The 14,086-nt window shown below is 37.8% G+C and overlaps 1 protein-coding gene across 1 annotated transcript in view; it reads right to left on the bottom strand.

The window, feature by feature from the left end:
• MICU2 (mitochondrial calcium uptake 2) overlaps positions 1 to 11,847 on the bottom strand; it is a 74,300-nt gene extending 62,453 nt beyond the window's left edge. Inside the window, exon 1 of the mRNA XM_063305766.1 lies at positions 11,637 to 11,847. Coding sequence (XP_063161836.1) covers positions 11,637 to 11,750 — 114 coding nt within the window. The 5' untranslated portion in view covers positions 11,751 to 11,847. The remainder of the gene's footprint in view (positions 1 to 11,636) is intronic.
• Between the last annotated feature and the right edge of the window lie 2,239 nt (positions 11,848 to 14,086).

Raw genomic sequence — 14,086 nt, 5'->3', positions numbered from 1 at the left:
ATTTCTTCAATCATTTGCATCCACCTTCTCTGTTGTCTGCATAGTAATTCTTTCTAGGCCATAATTTGCTTATATTGCATACTGAAAGTATATGAGTTTCTGTTTGCTGGTCATTACCTCAACTGGAGCAGTCAGTTTTAGTTAATCTAGGACTGACTAACTGGTTCTTCTTGCAATCAATGGTATTAATCTACAAATCCATTAATTCAAGCGTATCTATTTTCTTCCTTTCACTCTTTCTCAACGACCAGTTTTCACAGCCTAACACTGTGACTGAAAAAAAAAGTTTTAATACCTCACACTTCATTATTTTGTTTTTTAAATTGTTATTGCTTATAATGAATCTTTTCTTAACAAGCCCATTGTCCACGTTCTTCCTGAGCTCAAGAAAACAAAACTAAACGATATTACCTTCAGTTTTTCACTGTTAGCTATGAGCTGTGAGACCACTAAGCATGCTGTTTGACATTACCTTTATTTTAACATTTTGCATTAGTACAGATTTTTGTTTTCCATTTTTACTACCATAATTAGATAGATATAATTTTATTATCTGCACTTACCCATATATATGTAGGCTGTTTTATATCACTGAGTTTTATTATGTACTGATTTCTCATTTCCTTCTTTATCAAACTGCTTGTCTCAAATTTGAACTCCAATTTTGATTTCAGCTTTCATCTCTCTCAATTCTGCCATTCTTAAAATATATTCCCTGCACAAGTTAAACTGAAACAGAGACAGTACGCATCCTTATCTCATCCCTTTTTTTATTCTGAACCCTTCAGTTTCTCCAAAGTAAGTTCTTACAGTAGCTTCTTGTTCACAGTAAACAAGAACATTATTCCTCAGAAGAATAATCTGGTGTTCTGGCACACCCATTAAATTCCACCTTCTGGCATAGTCTACACAAAGACCTTGATGTAGTCAATAAAACAAAGATAAACCTTAAATTCTCTTGCTCTCTCCATTATTCTTCTTACATTAGTTATCTGATTTCATGTCAGTCTGCATTTTCTGAAATCTGCCTGTTCATTTGGCATTTCTCTCTCCACATATAGCACTATTCTCCTTTGTTAAGATCTTAAGCAAAACTTTGTTTTCCTAAGGAATTAGTACAATGGTTTATAATTTTCAATGTCTAACACCTCCCTTCTTCAGGAGAGCACCAATCTTTTCCAATCTCTAGACCACACTGTCTTGTTCCATATTTGTGGCATAGAGCTGTTAGCACTTTAATTGCCTCTTCCCCTATAACTTTGAACAGCTCCACAAATATTTCATCTGCTTTCCTCTTTGACAGCTGGTCTATTGCCTCTCACACCTCCATTCTCTAATGGAATCTGTTCTTCAATATATTCTTTTTCTAGAAAAGGTTTTCTATCTTTCTATAGCCTCATTTGTAAAGGTTTCAGTACAGTGTTTCCATCTTCTGTTAAATTAATCTGTCTCTATTACATTCACAAGAAAATTGCATGGAGTCAAGACTAACTCAAATACAATTTCCCCCCAATTTTACTTCAGTATTGAATAAACTACTTCTTAGATAAAAATTATGGGAAGCAGCTAAGAATACTAGAGGTATACTTGTTAAAAGGTTATTTGGGCCATGGCTTCCAGCACTTTTTCAGTGTCAGCTAAATAGTATATAATAGTTTTTAGGGCTCTTATAACGATTAGAAAAATATATGTCAAAAGCTTCAATGCGGTAAGCTTATTAAGTTTTACATTTATTTCTGTTTTGTTTTTCTTTTAAAATTTGCTCATGATGCATTGTATTCTAGCTTTAATCTTGAAAAACCAGAAGAAAGTTAGAGGATAAACTAGAGAAGAAATCTTCGCACATTTATGCTAGGTATTTTGCTCTAAATACTTAAATAAAAAGTACCATGAATTTCTTCACTGCCTAAAGGTGGAACGAAATAGTATATAGTCAAAATATAGTCAGATTTCTACTATTTGGCAATTTTACTGCATGTATTACTAATATGCAATGCCATCATAAACCTAAAGCTTGAGCTAAAAATAGCTCATGCAACTGGAATGCCAATATCCTTATTACTGCACAACAGGATACCTGGTCTACCTTTCCAACTATACAGGAGATTTCTAGTAAATAGCTGTCAACAAGCCTGTGCATGACTGAAATCAAATTACTAATACTATGGGAATAGGCTTTTGAACTCTGTGCCAACAAGGTATCATGTATCTAATCTAAGGAGGAATTACAGACCAAAAGACTGCTATTATTATATTAGCCATACCACCTTCTGATCTGCTCTACTGTTGTTGTTGCTAGTTGCTGTCAAGTCATTTATGACTCATGGCGACCCTATGTATACAGAACGAAATGCTGTTCGGTCTTGCGCCATATGCCTGACTTCCAATGTTTGCATCCATTGTTGCGGTAATTGTATTAATCCATTGCATTGAAGGTCTTCCTCTTTTCTGCTGGCCCTCTACTACACTTCAAAAATACTTGTCAGTGGGATCGCAGAGAAAGTAAAGGACATTTTATGTTCCAGAGAAGCTGTGACTCTGTTTTTAAAGTTCTGATTTTTAGGTTTTTAAGAGGTTAGAACAATTTTCCAGCATATGTTCTAGAATTAATGACATGAAAATGTTATAAAGTATCTAAGCAATAACCTCTATATAATTAACTAAATATAATAATCAACTCAGACATAATGTCATGCTTACTGGTTCAAATATTATGTTTGCCTTGATTTCAAAGTACGAACACAAAGCATTAGGCAAATGTTGTGGGATTTTCTCTTTTAAAATAAAATTTAATACAATTGTATTTATAGGTAGTAAATGTTTAAACTATCAGGGTTCTTGGATATATATATATATATATGTATGTATGTATGTATGTATGTAAAACAACTTTCTTCATTCATTCAAGTCTGAGGACATTCTTCACAATAGATGTATATGGTGAGTTAGCATACTATGTGTACTCTGTCTGATCGACAGGGTCAACACAGAAAATGAAACACAGAACTCTCTGAGCTTTCCTTTATAATCTTAAGTTTGCAAGAATCAGAATGCAGGCTCACATAATGCATTGAAAATTAACGTATGAGATGTGCCACAATCTTCTGTCATTCAGAGATTGAAAAGGAGTTAAGGTGATCTGACACACTCAACCCTTTGGCCAAATAAAGAAGCACACAGGAAAATGTTACTGCATTTGCTATTTACAATATTTGACAACTATTCTTTTATACTACACATAATGCAACTAAAAAAAAGATGAAAAGAAACCCCAGGATTAGCATTCCCTTCCAAAACCAAAACTTTACTCAACAGCTTCTGCTTTGTTTTTTCTGTATTAGGGCATCATCCTTCAGATCTCCTGCTACAACTAGTAGGGCTTTCTGGAAATCTTCCAGCTTAAATTAAATTTGTCTGGTAGAAGCTAAAGATCGAATGGGGGGGATTTATATATTAAATAAATATCTTCTTATAAGTATTTGTTTGCCAAGCTTTACCAGATTTAAGTATTAAAAGTTTAATGAGTCTGTAATATGAACTTCTACATGCAACTAGAATTGCCTTCTTTTTTATGGTTAGATAATATTGCCAATAAGGAAAGCTTCTGAAAAGCTTTAAGATATTCACTGTTAAGAGGGGTAATTATAACAGTTTATTTCCTTCCTGAATAAAGGAACCAAACAACACAGCTATTGTATAGCAAAGCTATTGTACAATTGTGTTGGGAATATTGTTCCTTTAATTTAGCAGATTACAGTACAGTCTCCTTCAATTAATGAATGGAACTTAATGGAATGTAGAAATATGCCCTACATCAAGTTACCCAATTGATCCAACTCTATTTTTCTACACAAGCCATTCCCTTATCCTGAAGTTCCAGCTACCACTCCTGTCATCCTCAGCTATCATGCAGAATTATGAACCTGATAGTCCAGTAAATCTTGTGTGCATCAGATTTAAGAAGGCAAGTTTAGCTTTTCTAACAATTCAAATTATATACAAATCTTTAAAAAATATTTATTTCTACATTAATTAGAATGCATTTATTGTACGTTCAAGTTTTATTTTCAACACGCACAATGTCTAACTCTTTATCATTATGGCTCTTCCTCAACTTCTTTCCTATGGTTTAATGTGTATATGACCAAAAATTCCTTCAAGTGCCAAGTTCAACTGATACATAATAGCATTAATGATACTGATAAACAAAGAATAATATTTGTTGTAAAAATACTTGATGCTGCAGCTTAATACCCACACCATAATCACATGCCAAGGACTACAGCAGCGATAGAGAAACTGGTGGATAATGATGGTATGGCCAATTGGCTTGTACTGTATTTTTATCTTAATGAAATTTATCAGTAACTTCCATGACTTAGAAACCATTTTCACTAATCAAACTACAGTTATTGAAATAAAGGCTTGAATGTTAGAGAACAATAGAAAGAATTAAATACTAAAAATTTCAGCCATCTCCACCATACTTGCCTTGGTCACCCAGTACCTCTCAAAGACAGGACTATAACCCTCACTATGATAATCCTTACCTGATTACTGACTTAATTAAGATCTAATATTTTTATTTCAAGAGACAGCAAAGTTAAGGACTTCAAGTCTACTAATTTTTCCATAAATAGATTTTATTTTTTCACATCCTACAGAATCAGTCTGACAAATCTGACATGGAGAAATCAAGTTTTTTAACATCCTCACAACATAGAAGTACTTAAAATTCCTAACAAACTGATATACAGATTAAAAAAAAACTGTGTAACACTTAACTGGACATCTTCCATTAGCCTGAATGAAACATTAACACAAATCATGAATGTGTGAGTATATTTTCAAAGCCAAAGCTTCAAGATATAAATATCTTGCATTTACAAGGCTGTAAGTGATACTGTGTTGTGAAACAAATGCACACCCCTAAGAAAAATCCATTTCTAAATTTAAACATAACATTATGGCCTTACAGATTCCATACTGGCTATATTATTGACTGTTTTAGTCACTCAGCATAACAATGTCTGCATGTCAGTAATGCAAAGTATGATGCTCATGATATATTTAATGCTTCAGTTATTTAAACTTCAGAGATATCTGAAACTTGAACTTCCTTAACACATTGTGATACAAAACCCATGCAACATTGGAAGTTTAAATAGTTTCATTATAGTTAGTACAGGTAATTAAAGTGATTTTTAAGACCAACCTAGACAAAATTGCAAAATAATGTTTCTTATTTTGAATGAAAACTGCATGACTTAAATACACGTTGCCTATTTAGTTGTGAAAGATATTATTGTAACCAATTAAACTTTTGGTTCTGGCCACATTTATCAAGCACAGTTTTCCTGGATTTTCTGGAAATAATCTTTAGACAAAAGACCTTCTCCTAAACCAGTGGTTCTCAGTCTTGGCTACTTGCAAATGAGTGGCCTTGCTTGCTGAGAAATTGTGGGAGTTGAAGTCCACACATGAGGGAAACATTATCTTAAACCATTATATTAGTATATTCTTTCCCTTCAAACCCAGCATTGCTGTGGATCAAAAAGTCATATGAAATAATAACCCTAAAGGACTTTATACTATCTTTTTCAATAACAGCTGAAAAGATACGCCTTTTCTGACCAACACAGGCAAGGGAACACTAGTATACTTCTTCCACAATTTGTGGAAGGAGACCCTTGCGGTGGTCAGTATGAGCCCCTTCTTTTTGACTTAATCCAGGTCTTTGGCCCAACCAAAGATGGAAGTTCCACCCTTACTCTGATGACAAGAGAAGCTGTTTGGGCACTGTCGGGGTACCAGGAAAAAGCTGTGTTAGCCTAACACAGCTTTTTCCTGGTACCCCGACAGTGCCCAAACAGCTTCTCTTGTCATCAGAGTAAGGGTGGAACTTCCATCTTTGGTTGGGCCAAAGACCTGGATTCTGGAAAAGGGGCAACAAAGACAGCAAGGCAACTAAAGATGACATGGCGTGGGCGAGTTGGCATGTAGGAGGGCAGCCTGATGCTGAAGAATTAGGAGCAGTGAGGTGGTGGAGCCAGGTAGGATATCATGTTGGGAATGGCTGCAGAAGTGGAGCACTGGTGAAACTGTTAGCAGCAGCAGCAGCAGCAGAGCCTCAGTAGTAACCCCAACAATCAGCCAATGAACTTTCCCCCCATTTCCAGCAATTTTAACTAGGAGACACCAATGATGGTTCATGCCAGGAGCAACAGAGGTTTAGCTGCAACTCTCAAAATACCAGCCCCAGCTTAACTTAAGGATGGCTGGGACTGGGACAAGAGGAGGAAGAATCTTGGTTTCTCCCGGTTCCACAAGCATGGAAAATGCCAAGGCCACGGCAAACTAATTATCAGCAGGCGGGAACTATCAAAGATTGGTTTCAGGAGAAAAGGGGGGAATCCAGAAAACTACAGAAATTAAAATACATCTATAAAGAATATAAAAAATACATCAGTACAAGCATGAGTGTAAATAAGAAGAAAGAAGGCATAGAAATGAGACAGGAATAAGACACCGATAAAACTGGTGACATACTGTTTTTATTCAGAGCCTTGAAAAATCTTTTCTCCCGTTTTGCTTACGTGTATCAAAACTCAATACTAAAACAGCAATGAAAAACTAATTTGCAGAATTAGTTTGGGGGTTTAAAAGATGGTGAAGACAAGCTATACTGGGGTCGCTCAAAACACTGGAAGAACATTGGTCATGTTAAAAAATTAAAGAAAATTATAGCTTTGTAATTAATTATATTTATATATGCTGATCATTATCATATATACAAACGTACTTAGAATTTGTACTGATGTATTTCCAACAGAAGCATCCAGGAAATTTGTTGCATAAAGTCACAAAACTGACATCTCAGGCTGGAGATTAAAAATGGAACTCTGAACATCTCCCACATGAGTTCATACAAGTGCAATAGCTGGGAAAAGCTGCTGGCAAAGCATCAAACATATTTTACAATCTCACTCTTTATAATCTCACAAATATGGGCCCCATGTTTGAAACAGAGGCTGGATAATGCTCTTTCAGCCATAATATATAGAGCACGGAAGAGGCAACTCAGGCTCTCCAGATGTTGCTGAATGGGGCTGCCAATCAGCATGGCCAGTGGAGAAGTATCACAAATACGCTGTTCAGATCTGGATGACTAAAGATTGCTGATCTCTGATTTCATTCCTATGAAATATATTACAGCATGGAATAGTTCTGTATTAGCTTGGCACTTCTCTGTTATTGTTCCTTTTAATCCTGGGGTGTAAGAGAGCTATGCACATTACTGGCAAGTAAAAGGAAAAAATAAAATGATAAAATAGAATTTTATAGAGCCTTTGCAAAGAAACATCTAGTGCACCAGTTATGTCCATTTCTGAATTGGGAGGCCCTTCTCATGATCACTCATGCCTTAGTCACCTCTCATTTGGACTACTGCAATACAGCCTACAAGGGGCTACCCTTGTAGACCCCTTGAAAACTTCAGCAGATATAGAATGTGTGGTTTGAGTAGGTATGTGTGTTCCTCATTTTGCCCATGTGACACCATTACTGTCCTAACAGTCAGGAACCACACTGAGATGAGGAATAAGTCTCTAGTGTTTTATTACCGCTACATTAGACAGAAAATCCTAACAAACTGAAGAAGCGTGAGAAAACCTATACAGATAAACCCCAAAAGTCAAGGCGGGTCTGTTCTGTGTCTCTTTGAATGGCTGCTCAACTCCTCACTGCTACGTATGCGTTTCCCCCCCTGGATAGGGGCCCCCTCCTGCTCACCATCAGTGCTCATGACAATTACTTCAGTTTAGCTTGTGTAAATTATTTTTACATATTGCCTTGCTCTTGTGATGGCTAATAAATTGATTAAATACACAATACTGTTAAATTAGTAATATTTTCTACAATGTACTTAATATAAAAAGAATGGAATAATCTTTAAAACATGTGAAAGAGCAATAAACCTATCTAGGCAGGGCTTTATTTTTTTAAACTTCTAAGCTTTGAGTTTTTAATATCCAGAGAACAAAACTGGAGAACTGAGTTTGGTTTGGTTTAATTTGATTTAGAAGGTAGAGTTGATACACAAATTATAGGACTGTTAAAAGCAAAAACAGATCAGTAGTACTGAAGAACAGGTTGAGCTCAATGCTCAGGTTCAAACGAGTAAACCACAAAGAGAACGCATTCAAAACTGAACTTGGTTAATGAGAGAAGCACACTATGTAGTGGCATGTTAATTCAGAGGATTGCCAGCCGTCTGAAAATAAACATTAAGTCAAAGCCAACAACAGATGTTTGATAGAAGTGTCCTATCTCAAAGTCTTCTGCAGTACATTACTGTGACTCCGATATTGGAAATACAGTGCTAAAGATAAAGTATCACTATGTTTGGTATTCAGCAATACTGGAAAATGACTGTGCTTATTGCTATACAGTATCCACAAAGAAGAATAACATTTATTTTGAGCGTCCCAGAAGTCTGGTGTACCATCTTCTCTGAAAACTAAAAACGGAAAGATCTAAAGTACATGAAAGACAAGGAGGGTCAGTGAAATTATCATAATTGAATAATTCAGGGCATAACTGCATACTGTAATAAATTTGATATGATTTCAGCGATATGGGTAGAAATATTAGTATCCTTAAAGTGTTCAATATATGTAATATAAATTATCAGAAATATTCTTACAGGAACTCTAGAAAAGCCAATTCCTTGGACAGTCTAAAGGTTTGAGGAATGAGAAAGCAGCTTTTTATGGCCTTTGAGATATATGTGATTGAGATCTGAAGCGGCAGCTTCCCATCACTCTTTCTTTATTCAATATGCAACCAGGCTCTATTGTTATAGAATGTTTTAATGTTCTCTAGTGGGATCCAGGGACTCTCCTGGTTAGTGAGGGAAAGTCTTCTATTTTACTTTCCCAAAGAAACAAGGAAGCCTTAATATTTGGAAAGAGAAGTAACTTCAAAAGTTTCCATTTTTTAAATCAAAAGTGGCAGAAAGAATTTTTTCTTTTTAAAATCACAAATGTCATGTGTTTGTTTCCAAAACATTATACATCTTCCTGTACTAGAAGCATTTTTCTTATAAAATATATTATTCCCATATAAACACATTTCAGCAATCAGTTCAATTAATTTTACAGCAACCAATCCAATAAAACTGCATTAACACAATTCAAGTCAAATAACACATACAATTTATGAAAGTGTTCACATTTAGAGAAATTTCATTCCAGTATAGTGCAAAAGGGACTAATGTACAAGAGGAAAACAAGTTAAATTGTTTTTCTGTAACACTCCTTTGTAACGTTCCTTTACTAAAATTTACTTTAGTGAAATATTTCACTAGAGCTTTGCTTAAAACATAAAGATATAACTGAACAACAAAGGGTCACAGTGAATCAATCTATTCAAATCTTTTCTGAGTAGTCACCAACCCTAATAAATACAAACCAAACATTCTTTGGGGGGTGCCATGTGGAGGTGCTACAGAGCATGGGGGTGCGGGGGTGCCACAGGGTGCTGTGGGCAGGTGGTATGGAGCATGTTTGGATCAGTGGGGGCCATGGGCAGGTTGGCAGGCACCACAGGCAGGTGCTATGGAGTGTGCGCAGACCAGAAGGTGTTGCGGGCAGGTGAGAAATGCTGCAGGCGGGCTGGGGGGCTACAGAGTACGAGATTCCCTAGGATCTCGTACTCTGTAGCAGGGCTCCTTGGGAGAAAAAGTGGCACGAGTGACTTACAGGAGTGACTTGCAGTCTTCTTTGCCATTGATTTTGCTTGTGGGAAGCTGGCAGGGAATATCGCAAATGGGTGATCACATGACCACGGGATGCTGCAACTGTCATAAGTGTAAGCTAACCACCCAAATCATGATCGCATGACCATGGGGATGCTGCAACGGACGGAACTTCAAGGACCAGTCATAAGTACAGCTGGTTTAGCCCTGCCGAAACTTTGAATGGTCACTGAATGAGTGGTCGTAACTCAAGGACTACCAGTACCATCTAGGCACACACTCATTCTGTGTGGATTCCATCAGAATTATTTTTTCATTTTTAATCAGGCTCAGTTTTTGTACTGTACTATGATTCCTCCTTCAAGACATTCTGATTTAATTGATCACATTCTGTGTGGCAAATCATCTGTCTCTTGGAAAACATATCAGAAGGTCCCACAGAATTTTAAAAGCCCCACCTAATCAACTTGTCTGATATCAAAAAAGCTAAGTAGGTTAGTACCTAGATGGGAAACCACCAGGAAATCCTAGGATTGGAGGCTAGACTGGGAGCTTAAAAAATCCTGGAAGAAAACAATAGCAAACCACTTCTGTATGGTTGTCAAAAGAACAACATGGACACACTGTGCAGCTACCAGGAGTCAACCTTTATTATTATTAAAAGGGTTTTTTCCTCTTTCTCTATTTGATAGTATTATAAGGTATTTTCTGTAAACAAGTGGTTTTTACATGTTTAATATATATTTTTAAATGCTTAGTTTGGGGTTTTTAAAAATTTCTCTAAGTTCTTTTATTCAGTTGGTTTTTTCTTTTTTCTATTCTTTTTTTCCTCTTTAATTTTTTCAGTATTTTATTGTTTGTTTCACTGGTTACCTTTTGTATTATTGTATTCTGTTTATGGTTTGTAATCTTGTAAAATATACTGAAATGGAGTAGGAGAAAAAAGAACAAGCTTGACTTGAAGATACTTACTTTTTAATGACATGGAATCATGGATGACATGGAAAAGGAAAATGTCGTATTGGATCCAATGAGAAAGCCTTCAAACCACACAAAGATATATAATAGGAAAAAAAGAGGACAAAATGCCTTCCTGAAATTAAGGTACAAGCAGCTTTAGATAAATGAGAAGCCCAGAACATCTCATTGTCCTCATGAGAAGCTTACATACAGATCAGGAAGCCATAGTACAGACAGAACATGGCAAAAGAGACTGGCTCCAAGTTCACAAAGGAGTGCGACAAGGTTGTAAACGCTCCCTTTATTTATTCAGCCCATATGCTGAATGTATATTAAGGGAAGCTCGATTGGAAGAAGGTAAGCATGGTTTTAGAACTGGAAGAAGAAACTTCAATAATCTGTGCTATACTTATGACCCTACCCCGATAGCTGAAAAGGCAAAGGATCTCCAAGCTCTAGTAATAAAACTCAAGGAGTGCAGTGAAAAGGCTCTAATGCTGGGAAAGGTGGAAGAAAAAAGAAGCAGAGCATGACCAGCAGCAAGGTGGATGGACTCAAAGCAGCACCACTGGAAGACCTGAAGGAGCAGTTTAAGGACAGATCGTCATGGAGAAGATCTACCTATGTGATCTCTAAGAGTCGAAAACAACTTGATGGCACATAATCAACTTTTCCTAACCTGGCGCCCCCCTCATATGTGCTGCACTCCAATTCCCAACACCCTCCCCCGCTACAACAACCACGTTGGTCACGGATGATGGGAGCTGTAGTCCTTCACATCTGGAGAGATCAAGCTAAGCAAGAACTTTAATAGGGGATGCCCAGCAGGAAGCACCTAGAGGACCCCCCTTCATTCCTCCGGCAAACACTGATAGTGCCATTTAATAGCAGCTGCTCCACAGCGGCTTTCCCCACTCACCTGAGCCAGGACCAGGAAAAAGCCGCCGGTCCCCTCCTGCCTGCTCCATCCTCTGTAGGAGCCCACCAAGGTGCCACCTCCGAGCAGGGAGGCGGTTGCGAGCCACGGGCTCATCCAGCGTCTGCGGCTCCGGAAGCTGCTAAGCAGGGGCGCTCCGCGCTTCCCGCAACTGCGGGCAAGAGCGGCCAAAGCGGCTCTCCACGTCGCCGCCATTTTCTCGGAAGTAGAAAGATCGTTGACCCAAAGTCGTAAACTGTGAGTTGTTAGAGCCACCCACAGTTCCCAGCTTCCGGGTTCTCTTTGGATATTCCCAATTCTATTCCATCGAGCGCTATTGAGTGTTGCCGTCGGAAAAACAGCCGCAACGGAGGCACACCGTAAAAGGCAGGTCCTTTCTTTCGTTGCTGGTGAGAATGGTTTTTAAAAACCTGCTTTTAAAGATTTTAAAGGTCAGTGGGGCTGATTGCAAGATGCATTGAATACTTTGAGTGTAATTTGAGCGAGAGGTTTGCATGGGGAAGAGGCTTGAAGGAGTAGCCTAAGCAGGCTTTTGCTGGAAGCTGTTCTGAAAAAAAAAAAGAATTAAAATTCTCAGCTCCATCACTAGCAGTGGGTGGCCTTACAGAGAGATTCTCTCCCGTTGATGAAAAAATGGAGCGAGTTCGACCAACGGTAGTGGTAAGAAAAAGAAAAGCAAGTATTCATTGTTGTTGTTGTTATTTTGGAGCAGAGGTCGACAGGTACTATTACCACGTATATTCTAGTATTATTTTAGAGGGAGATCGTTTCTGGACAGATCATTAAAAGACACTTGGAAATGACGTTTGTGGCGAACATAACGTTACCTCTATTCTTCCTAGCTCTTTAAACTTTTTTCTCAAAAAAACAAAACACACGCTTTCTGGCTGCGCATGCGCAATTTTTAATAACGCATGCAGGTGATTGTAAGGCTGAGGTTGGACGAGATGCTTTATCAGGCCAAGTAAACAGCTGCAATTCTTCAACATTAAACTTAGCTTTTTTTATGGTTGAATTTTTTGTGTGAATTCAGCCTTTTTGGTTAATGCAGGGTTCAATATACTGAATAAATCTAGGAAGTCGTTTTTTTCCCAATAACCAGGATAAGCCTGTATTGTGCAGAGGCTATACATTTTGTGCATGAAGATTGCTGTGGACTAGTGGCATTGTCATCACTGGTGTGAATGGCAATTTTGATGTACTGTGAGAATTAAGAGTCGCCCTGAGGGCTTTGCTTCTGCTGTATTGAGGTGTTTGCTCCCTCTTGTTGACTCAGCAGAAAGTTTCTTTCTTAATTACCTTCCAAGATGATGAACCACTATACCTAACAGATTATTTACTGAGTGTTGGAATGAAAGGGGAAATATTGCGCTTGTGCTTGACCCACTCAAGGACTGGGGGTGAGTTAAAGGCAATACGATGGGGACATGGCAGAGTAAAGGTTGTCAGGCATATTTGTGCCATCGTTAATTCCCAGTGGGGACATGGCCTCTCTTAAATTATTGATTCCTTCCAGGGTATCAGGTTTGAATAGGCTGTGTTCAAACCACATCTTGCTCACTTAACCATGGTTTATGGAGGTAATCCCAATTTTATGGGTTCACACAGCCCACGGAATAAACCATAAATTAACCAAATGATAGGGCTCACGCAACACATTTGGGCTAAAATGTGGTTGGTTAGCTTATAGCCTTTAACTTTACTTGTGCCTCTAAGTCCCCCCCAAATCAGTTTTCTCCTTCCTTTTTCTTGAGGAAAGGAAGCACGGAAGAGAGGTGGAGCTCAAAAGAGAGACCTGCCTTTTTGCCAAGAAATCTTAGCTCCATTTTCCTGCAGAGGAAATCTCGCTCCCTGACCCTAGCACTGTGGCTCAGCTCTGTCACTTGACAGCTTCTTCAGGTCCACAGAGTTCATGCATTCTGCTGCCTGCCCAGCCCTTACAATAAGAGGCAAAGGCCAAGGAATGGTGACACCTTTACTTACTAATTTATATTTGGGTACAATCTGTATCTGCAACACATCTTCCCAAGGGGAAAAAGGATGTAGTAACTCATAAAACAAAACCTTTAGAAAATACTTTTGCACTGAAACCCAGTGATTTCAAATGTTCCATGCTCGGAGTATGTCCTACGTTATTCAGCCTTTCCAGATGATTGTTTTACAATGCCAGAAGAATGATGTCCCTAAGTTATTGGCCATCCAGGTGGCATCACTATTGTCCAAAAGGTATCCAAAGTCTGGCTTTTCCTGAGAAATCCACATTTGCAGCCCCAGTTATTTTATACTTGTTGGTTGACTTTGTATGACTTTCTTCAAAGGGAGTGTTCCTTGCCTTTCCTAGTTTCTCCACAACTCAGTTTTTTTTAAAAAAAACCCTCTTTTGGTAAAATACAACAACCAAAATCTAATAAACAGAAGAAAAATATAATAAT

Source organism: Candoia aspera, chromosome 5 (assembly GCF_035149785.1).
Source record: "Candoia aspera isolate rCanAsp1 chromosome 5, rCanAsp1.hap2, whole genome shotgun sequence".
Lineage (NCBI taxonomy): Eukaryota > Metazoa > Chordata > Lepidosauria > Squamata > Boidae > Candoia > Candoia aspera.
This window is presented reverse-complemented; position numbering and strand designations above follow the sequence as displayed.